General features: G+C 51.3%; 1 protein-coding gene and 1 long non-coding RNA gene across 3 annotated transcripts in view; one reads left to right on the top strand and one right to left on the bottom strand.

The window, feature by feature from the left end:
- LRRC75A (leucine rich repeat containing 75A) overlaps nucleotides 1-6,068 on the top strand; it is a 49,539-nt gene extending 43,471 nt beyond the window's left edge. The window contains exons 3-4 of the mRNA XM_019641546.1: nucleotides 1,154-1,269; nucleotides 4,238-6,068. Of these exons, the coding sequence (XP_019497091.1) occupies nucleotides 1,154-1,269; nucleotides 4,238-4,778 (657 nt within the window). The 3' untranslated portion in view covers nucleotides 4,779-6,068. The remainder of the gene's footprint in view (nucleotides 1-1,153; nucleotides 1,270-4,237) is intronic.
- Nucleotides 6,069-6,179: 111 nt separating this feature from the next.
- Nucleotides 6,180-8,470, bottom strand: LOC109382205 (uncharacterized). 2 transcript variants are annotated; one of them, XR_002123897.1, is made up of 6 exons: nucleotides 8,398-8,470; nucleotides 8,083-8,167; nucleotides 7,801-7,852; nucleotides 7,273-7,346; nucleotides 6,797-6,900; nucleotides 6,180-6,568 (listed from the first exon to the last, which is right to left on the bottom strand). It is a non-coding gene; the product is annotated as an uncharacterized LOC109382205 (long non-coding RNA). The 2 variants fall into 2 exon arrangements; XR_002123896.1 differs by having other exon boundaries at nucleotides 6,797-6,879; nucleotides 8,398-8,427.
- Between the last annotated feature and the right edge of the window lie 1,379 nt (nucleotides 8,471-9,849).

Here is a 9,849-nt window from a genome sequence, read left to right on the forward strand (position 1 = left end):
TTCTACTGTTATCTGTATTTTTTTTTTTAAGATTTTATTGGGGAACTAGGGGAGGGGAACAGACAAGTTGCTGTCCTTTTGTTCTTCTGTCTAGTTGTGGAGGACGTCGCTTCACTGGCCCATGTTGGTATTATCATTGCACTCTTCCTGGCTGAGGCAGATCAGTCACTGGCGGTTGGACGGCCGCTCACAGTGGCTCACGGCATCTCACGCCGGCTGCAGGCCACTCACGGTAGCTCATGGCAGCCCACTGCAGCCCCACTGGCAGCCTACGCCGTCGCCGGCGACTCACAGCAGACCAGCTCCAGGTCGATCTGTTGTTCACCATCTTAGCTGTAGAGGGCACAGTGTCTCTGGCCCATGTGGGATCCGAACCGGCAGCCCTGCTACTCAGAGCTTGCGCTCCCAAGCCAACTCTTAACCAACAAGCCACTTGGCCGGCCCCCTTAGTTACTCATTAGAGGCCAAATACAGGTCTCCAAATACAGTCACATTCTAAAGTGCTGGGATTAGGGCTTCAACTTAAGAATTTTGGGGGACACAATTCAGGCCATAACACCCAGGGTCTCAAACTCAAATGCTAATGGGCCAGACAGGTAACATAGATGAGGGAATTGGGCTGGGAAAGACGTGGGCCCTTCATTCTTTTATTTTCCCACTTTTGACATAGGTAAAAGACATGGTAAAATATTTCACTTTCCTCTACTATGTGAAATACAAGAGCAAGGATATTTGTTCATGGCTATGTCCCCAGTTCCTAGAACAAGTGCCTGGCACTTAGTAGGGGCTCGGTAAATATTTGTTGAATGAGCAGAATGGCCCTGGATGTTGGGGAGTGGCAGGGACCATGGTGAATCCTGGCTAAGGGATCAGCTGACAACTCAGGTCTAGTCAATTGTCAGGTTGCCTGGAATCCAGACTTTTATATAAATCTCCATTTTTTCAATATTAGCAACTAATTCACAAAAATTAAAACCACTGCAGATCAGTTTACTGCTCTCTGCTAAGGGCACCCACCTTGAACCAGCATATCAGGCCTCCCCCAGCTCAGCCTGGGGGTGCCATGCTCTTCCTGCAGGGACAGGAAGCTGGAGATGGGGCCTGGGCTCCCCCCACCCCCACCCCACACCACGGCCTGTGGTTACCTCTGCAGGAAGGCGATGCACTGGGCGCCATGGAGAAGCTGTGCCGGCAGCTGACTTACCATCTCAGCCCCCATTCCCAGTGGAGGCGGCACCGGGGGCTGGTGAAGAGGAAGCCGCAGGCCTGGTGAGTCATGGTCACCTGAAGTGTGTTTGCCCTGCGCTCCCTACCCTGACACCCTACCCAGCCTCCTACAAGAGCAGCCCAAATTTAGTCTGTGCCAAGCTGCGTGTGTGCACCGCACCCACTCCCAGGGTAGCGGGGTGGAGGGAAGAAGAGCTGGACCGGAGGGAGTTGTCTTGAAAGGCTGCCTGAAGGAGGGGAGATTGAAAGAGAATTCAGGGGTGAGAGAAAGCAGCCAGGAGGGCATTCCAGGTGGGCATGAGCCGTGAGAGGCACTGGAGGCAGGGCCCTGGTCTGTGCGGCGGGAGCTGGGGGGTACTGGGCCCATTCTGATGGATGGGTGGGAAGGGGGGCATAAGTTTCTAGTTCCTGGTGCACTGAACATGGTCACACTCATGGAACACCCAGCCCCTAGCTCTCCTGGATATCCCCGACGGAACTCAGATCCCAGGCATATCCCTAGCCCATGCAGCAGTGAGGACCCTCAGGGGTTTTGTGGCCCTCTGAAAATTGGGGAAGAGGGGCACATGGGACACAACCTGTGGGCCATGACAGGCGCCTGGAAGGAGGGCTTTCTGGAGGAGGAAGCACCCTGCCTTTCTCGCAAGTGACCATGGGGGCAGAGCACCTTAGGTTCTGCAAGACTGGCAGGGCCTTGATGCTGCCGTGGGCTTATCCTTCCAGGTCCTGCAACGGGGGAGGGAAGGACCACCCCCTCACTGAGAAAAAAGTGCTCTAGCTTCTTTCCCTTCTGGACAACCCCACCTTCTAAACTAGGGGTTGGTGGGTAGGAGATGAATCCTAGGGGAGGCCTTCCCAGGTGGAGAAAGTGAGGGTCCCACTGGGCTGAGGGCAGGGGTGGTATATGGGGACAGAGCATGCCAGGAGGACCCGTGGAACCTGGGATGCCATGAGGAGACTTTGTGAGCCATTTCTTTAGAATTAAAAAGCTGGAAATTTGAGCCCTGCTGGAATGCAGGAGACATTGAGTGAAATGCAAACAGGGCCCTGTGTGATGGGCCCTCAGCCCCTCTCTGGTCTCTCCCCTCCACTCTGTCACTCCCCAGCCACACTGGCCTTCCTGCTGGTTCACAGACACACCAAGCTCTTTCCAGCCTCAGGGCCTTTGCACTTGCACTCCTTCTGCTGGAACTCTTACCAAGCCCTTCTGATGGTTTGCTATTTTCTTTGCATGTCAGCTCAAATGTTAGTTCCTCAGAGAAGCCTTCTCTCAGTAGCCATGCCCCCCAAGCTATTCTCACTTCACTCTCACATTGTCTTGTTTATTGTCTAGCCCCCTTCGGGCAGAATGAAAACAGGGGTCTTACCTATCTTGTTCACCACTGTGGCCTCAGTGCCTAGGGCAGCACGCAGCACCTAATAGGAGCTTAAACACTTGCTGAAGGATTGAACAAGGTACGGGCTATTACTGCTGCCATTTTTTTTTTTTTAAAGATTTTATTGGGGAATTGAAGGAGGGAACAGTGTTGGGGAATCGGGGAAGGGGAACAGGCAAGTTGCTGTCCTTTTGTTCTTCAGTCTAGTTGTGGAGGATGTCGCTTCACTGGCCCATGTTGTTATTGTGATCATTGCGCTCTTCCGGGCTGAGGCAGATCAGTCACTGGCCACTGGACGGCCACTCACAGCGGCTCACAGCAGCTCACGCCAGCTGCTGGCCACTCACGGTAGCTTACGGCAGCCCACTGCAGCCTACGCCGTCACCAGTGACTCATGGTAGCCCAACTCCAGGTCGAGTTGTTGTTCACCGTCTTAGCTGTAGAAAGCACAGCGTCACTGGCCCATGTGGTATCCGAACTGGAAGCCCTGCTGCTCAGAGCTCGCGCTCCCAAGCCAACTAACCAACGAGCCACTCGGCCAGCCCACTGCTGCCATTTGACTAGTCACAATCAGCCACAAGCTAGTGTCAGGGCTAAATTCAAACCCCAGACTCAGGCTGTTAACTACCACACTACCTATTTTTTCTGGTATAACAGGCCTGCTTTATTAATGACATTGATAAGAATTACAGTCAACACTTAAATCACATTAAACAAATGCCAGGCAGTGTTCCAAGCCCTTCGATGTCATGCCTTGAGAGCTTTACCTTCAAACTCCCTGGGGCTGGGCAAGATGAGCAAACTGTGGGCAGCCTTCCAGCTTCAGGAGGTCCTGAGGACAGGGGTTTGCGGAGAGGAAGTCCCAGCTGTGATCCTGCTGGGGCTGCTGCTATTAATGTATGCAGGCTGTGAACACCCCCACCCTCTTCCTTCTCCTTCCCAGGTTGGGGCCTAAGGGCTTGCCTGGGGTACCTGGAAATCGGGAGCTATGGCCCCAGAGAAAGGGGCAGAGGAAGAAAGAAGAGCAGGAGTGGCAGCAGGCAGGGAGTGGGGAGCACTCAGCCTCCAGGAGTCAGCAGCGCCCACGCTCCCCGCCTGCTATCCTGCAGGGCTCTCCCTCAGAATCCCCCTCTGGTGGGGAAGATGGCCTTGAAAAAGGGAGCCTCAGATCCTGCGCCACTCTTGGGAAGCAGGGAGCTTAGCCTGAGTGATTAATTCATTACTCACCTAAACAAGGCACTGTTTTAAATACTTCGCACTTATTAACTGACTTCACATAACAACCCTGTAGCAGCACTCAATTAGCTCAATTTTTCAGGAAAAAAACTGAAGCAGAGAGATTAAGGAACTAACTAAAGGTCACACTGAGTAGGAAGAAAAGGAGTTAAGATGCAAATCCAGGCATTGTGGTGCCAGAGTGAACCCTTAGTCCCTGCGGAAACACTTGTGGTCCATCAGGCTCTGGCCAGCTGGGCCCAGCCAGGCTGAGATGTGAGGTAGGTGCCAGGGGACTATGGAGCCCGGTTTCTTCCCATCCCTGGAGAAGAGGCCAGCTCCATGGTGGTGTCACTGCTGCCTCTGGAGAAAAGGCCTGCCCACTTGCTTGAACCTTGCTTGTTCCTTCTCCCCTCCAGCCTCAAGGCTGTCCTGGCGGGGAGCCCTCTGGACAACACGGTGGACCTGTCGGGCATCCCGCTGACCTCCCGTGACCTGGAGCGGGTGAGCAGCTACCTGCAGCGATGTGGGGAGCAGGTGGACAGTGTGGAGCTGGGCTTCACAGGCCTCACAGATGACATGGTCCTACAGCTACTGCCGGCACTCAGCACACTGCCCCACCTCACCACACTGGCCCTCAATGGCAACCGGCTGACTCGAGCCCTGCTGCGTGACCTTACCGACACCCTTAAGGATCCCAGCAAGTTTCCCAACGTCACGTGGATTGACCTAGGCAATAATGTGGACATCTTCTCATTGCCCCAGCCCTTCCTGCTCAGCCTGCGCAAGCGCTCCCCAAAGCAGGGCCACCTACCCACCATCCTGGAGCTGGGCGAAGGCCCAGGCAGTGGGGAGGAGGTCCAGGATGGGACAGTGGGTCAGGAGGACCCTGGATGGGACCTTCTGGCTCCTGCCAAAGACCAGGAGGGCAGGGAGACTGCAGCTGCAGCTCAGACGTGACATGGAAGTGGGGCCCTCACCAGGGAGTCTCTGGGGTAGGATGGCTTGAGGCAGACTAGGGGCTACCAGGAGGCTCAGGCTATAACCCAATACTGGCCTGAGCAGCCCCACCCACGGGAAGCCCAGAGTGTAGCACCTGCAAGAGGGGGATTGTGTAATACTTCACTCCACTTCCCCCCTTGTCAACTCATTATCTGCCTTCTGGCTCCTGAGAAGTCATCCCTGGCTCTGGACATCAGCCCTCAGCCTCCCCAGAATTAAGAGTACAGCGCATAGGTTACTGATGCTGGAAGTTTGAGCTGTGAATGGTATGTGTGAGCTCTACTCCAGAAAAGGGTGTAGTTGGGGCCATACATACAACCCAGGACTTTGAAATCTGTGCTCCTGTACAAGTCAGGTTGTAATCTTCCTACCCTAACTCCTGGCTGAAGGAGGTTGGGATAGGCGGATGGGCTGCCAGACTCCAGAAGCCTGGTCTCCACGTGGACTGAAGGCTGTCTACCTCTTTGTGGAGCCCTGGGCTCCTGTTAAGTGACTTCCCTCAAACCCATAATTCCAGGGGCCTATCCATGGAACCAACACCCCTATCAACACACAGCATCCTAGGATGTCTGGGTCAGATGGTACCCACACAGGTATGCAGATAGGCCTACTCAAACCCCACCATTCCCCTGCCCCAGTCTATCAAACTTTAACATGGATTCCACTGTTGCTTGTGTATAGGCTTCCTTTTATAAAGAGTTAAGGACCCCTTTCCCATAAAATTCCTTCTAAGCTCCTCCAATAAGCCTTGATACTTTGAGCATTCACAAAACCAACTTGAATTAGGATGAGGTTGACAGTACTTTCTACACACTTGGCAGATTTAGTGCCTCAAGAAAGGTGGAAGAACTGGGAGTAAGCAAGGTTTTAACTCTCCCTTACCCAAGGCCTACCAGTTTAAAACAATCCCTCCTAGGCACGATAAGCAAGACCTAGACCCAGGAATACACAGCAAGTCCATAGAGGTTGGGAACCAATCTTGAGGCAGAGAAAAATCACTTCCAGTGCCTGAAGGTGGTGAACCTCAGGCAAACAGAAAACTGGAAACAGCCTGACAGGCCTCTAAGTAGGCAAAATCCCAACACAGGAAGGCAGCAAGACTGGGGTCTTGCCTGTCACTGCTTAAGGATTTGGCGAGGCAAGCAGGCCAGAGGGAACAGGGACCAGACTCAAGTGTATGGATGCCTTAAATTCTTTGGAATTTTTGCCCCCCAAATCTGAAGTTATGGAGAGGACAGCTTAAGACTGACCTTAGGGAAATTGATAAGTGCTAATACCTGGACTGCTAATATTTGACAGCAGTGGATCAAATATTTTTTTCTTCAAATACATTTTTAAGAACCAATACCAAAGACCATCTTTTATTACAATGTTAGTTTATGGTAATGCATGGAGATAATTTCAGGAATGTTTCCAGCTTAATTCAGACCCTTGCCCAATATAACAGATTTACATAACATTAAAATATACATTACATACAGGTGCTCCTTTTGAGCAAGGGATAATACTAGAAAGCTCATGAATTTAATGACCCAAAAGTGGCTGTCCTAGAAAATGTTTGCCATGTTCCTTTCTCGGCGCTATGTTGGTAAGATGGCCTGTTGATATCGGCTTAAGTTGAACATGTTTCTACACCAAAAGTTGAAGCTTTGGTTTTCAGAGTCCAAGTTGATGGTGGCTACTGGTCCTTGGGACTTCAAAACTCTGCCCCTGTGGTAGCATAGCTGACCATTCTCTGGGAAATTAGCCTGCAAAGAAACTAAGTATCAGTCTTACTTTCTACTGCAAACAAGTCATTCACAGTATAAAAGATATCTTCAGAAAACCTTTGGTTCACCACTACACAATCTGCCGGTAATTCCAGCTATTTTGGGTGATTTCATCATTTGATATCCTTTTCTGCGTATCAATTTTAACAAAACTAGCTGTTCATTCATTCTACCATGGGGGCAGCCATTATCCAGATCAAATCTTACCTCTTTTCTCAGGTGAGCTGCTGCTGCCACTGCCACCCCCACCAGCTTTGAAACTGCACTGATCAGCCTTCAGCACTCAAAACCTGGGGGAACGAATAAAGCACCTGTAGACAGACAGCAAATGCTAAAGAACTGGAGGCAGTTCTGATCATAGATTCAACTACAAATCTACATCCATCCTAACAAGAGTCCTTAAGAACTTAGTCATAATTGGCTTCTTGGGTGTTTGTAACCATTTAGTCACAGCATTTTAAACATCACAAACCTTAGACTCACTTTTAAGGATGAGGAAAACTACATCTGAGAGCAGACAGGCAATTTGCTCAGGATTATACAGCCATAAGGTAAAAAGGAACTCCTGAGTTTGCTCTGCATTCTGCTCCACTGCCAGTATCTGACCTAATAGCAATTTCACATAATTCAACTTAACACCTAAGTATCCTCAACCATAAATCGCTCTGCAGACCAAAGCTTACCTCTCGCCAGGCCAGTGCTCCCCACTCCAAAACTCAGCTGTTGAAGGGTTGCCAGTCCCTCGCTAACTTGCAACCTGAGTGAATATAGAAATTAAGGGTCAGTTCAGAGCAACTTACTCCTGGCACCAGCAACCTGTGAAGACTTGTTGACTGCAGTCAGCCAGGCATTGTTATCGTCAGTTATCGCTTCTGACGGCACTTCCTATTAGTGATTTCATCAGAGCAGTCAAGCACCTCGCCGCTCCCAGTACTGCTCCAGAGCCCTGGATATCAACTGGAATTAAGCTAAATGTTGCCTTAAAAACAGCCAGAGGACATTTTAATAGAATTTGTTTAGGCACACAGCTGCAGTTTAAATAGTTTCAGGTTAAGAGCAGCCACTTCCTGGCCATTGCAATAATGCAAGTAGTGCATAATTACGTTAAATACGTAAAAACTACAACTATACATCAGGCAACTTCAAAGCATTTAAAGTAACAAACGATACAGCTAAGTTCCGTGTAAAGCCCTACCCAGACTAGGCCTTACCTCAGGGTGGGATGCTGCCCCCAACTTCGATACTCTGCAGTGGGTCTGCCACCTGAAATATGAAAGATGAACGTGCATTTAGGGCAGATTCTGGTAGTTATATGCAACTAAACTTAGGGTTTCAGCGACTGCGGTCAGATTGGCATAAAAATCGTCAGTTATCGCATCTGACGGCACTTCCTAATAGTATCATCAGGACAGTCGAGCAAGTTCTCCTTGTGGTCCCATTACGATCCTCACCCACGTGCAGCGCCCTCCGGTGCAGGTTAGACCCCGGCTTACCCCATTTTCTCGGATTTGCTCATTCCAAACGGCGAGCGCCTAGAAAAGGGTCCCGGCCTTCGGGGATCTCCAGAGAGCGGCGGGCCTGTAAGACAAACCCGCACGCGGTCCATGAGCCTCCGCCCACTGCGGCCCCGGCAGCGCAACGCGGCCCTACCAGTCTCTAAGATCTAGCCACAGCGCCCGCCCGGAGGCCGACGTGGGCGAAGCCGCCCTCCAGTTAAGCTTCCCGAAAACATCCTCCAAAAACTGGAAAGGCACTAGTTCATTTGCCTTTGCCACCAGCTACCAGAGCCAGATGCAAACACAACTTACCTCCATAGCAGCTATAGTGAAAAGGCTGCGTCTACTGTGTCTCAGGCCCTTAAAGAGTTGGAACATTCCACTCTTCACAGAAGGGAGGGTGATACTGACAAAGACGGGAACGTCCACCTCACTTAATACAGGCTCCACGCCACCCAAGGACTCCCCCCTACTTTAGAGCTGATGGTCTCTTCCATTGCCTAGGAATTCTGGGTCACAAGCGCTCGGCGACGTGAGAGGGCGCCTGCGCTGGGGCTACACCGAGGCTGTTGCGTGCAAGTCCTGCTCTTGTGGCTGCTGCTTTGCGTGACCTTGAGGCAATTATTCATCCGTTGTGAGCTTCCGGCTGCTCATCTGGAAAAGGAAGATGACGGCGCCACAGAAGGCTGTTCTGAGAATCACATGAGATAATGTACTTAAAACCCCGCAGAGCCTTGGCTCGGCAGTAGCTGCTCCTAATTCTAAGAAGCGTTGCCAGTCTGCTGTCTCCCCACACATATTTCAAAATATCCACGGAGCCTCTCAACCCTTGCGCACTGACAGCCCTCACCTCCTATTTAAAATGACCTCTGAGGAGCGAGCCACCATTCCTCCTCTGATTATCCCAGGCTTCTCCATCCATGCCCCTGTCTCACCAACAGTGGAAACCTCTCCCTCCCTGCTAATGCTTTCCTTTCAGCATATGAACATGCTCAGGTCTTTTCCACTTAAAAAAAAAAAATGCAATCCATGAATATACATTTTATAAACACATTACCCGAAGGGACAGCAATTCGTTTTGACTGGAGTAAATTGGAAAAGCTATAATATGACAATTTTTGAGCTGATCTAAAAATAAGTGTAAGATGGGTCAGACACGCAGGAGGTCCATCAGCCTGCATGAAGAATTTTGTGAAAGTGCTAAGGACAACATGGGGGCAGCAGGGATGTGGGAGAAAAGGTGTCTGGAAATGCTTGGGCAAAACCTCAGAGGGCTGGGGATGCCAGCTAGTGCATCCTGTGGGCACTGGGGGTGGGGATGGGGGCTCTCAAGCCTTCAGAGCACAGAGGTACCGTGCTTTTTTTGGGTCTTAGGCCCCTCTGGCTGCCCTGCAGAGGATGGCTTACAGGGGTGGAAACTGCGGGAAGCCCAATGGGGAGAGAAAGCAATAATTCAGAGTCTGAACTAAGCCAAGGAGGTCAAAGGCTTTGAGAGGCATCTTTGAGGTGGCTTTAAGGGGTGCCTGGAGACTGTGGGGGAGGGAGGAGCGGTGGCTGTGTTTTCCCATGTCCACCACCATGTCTGCCATGAGAACAGGCACAGCACCTCAGCCAGCTACCTGAACCCAGGAAGAAGACAGTCTCGAGACTGGGGGGCAGCAGTTGAGGGTCTCCTGTGCCCAGGCCAGGGCGGGAGCAGTCCAGCCTGACACAGGCTTGTGCTCACAGAGTCATGCAGATGTTGACCAGCCCGAGGGCCTGGTA

Source organism: Hipposideros armiger, unplaced genomic scaffold, assembly GCF_001890085.2.
Source record: "Hipposideros armiger isolate ML-2016 unplaced genomic scaffold, ASM189008v1 scaffold_61, whole genome shotgun sequence".
In the NCBI taxonomy this organism is placed as follows: Eukaryota; Metazoa; Chordata; class Mammalia; order Chiroptera; family Hipposideridae; genus Hipposideros; species Hipposideros armiger.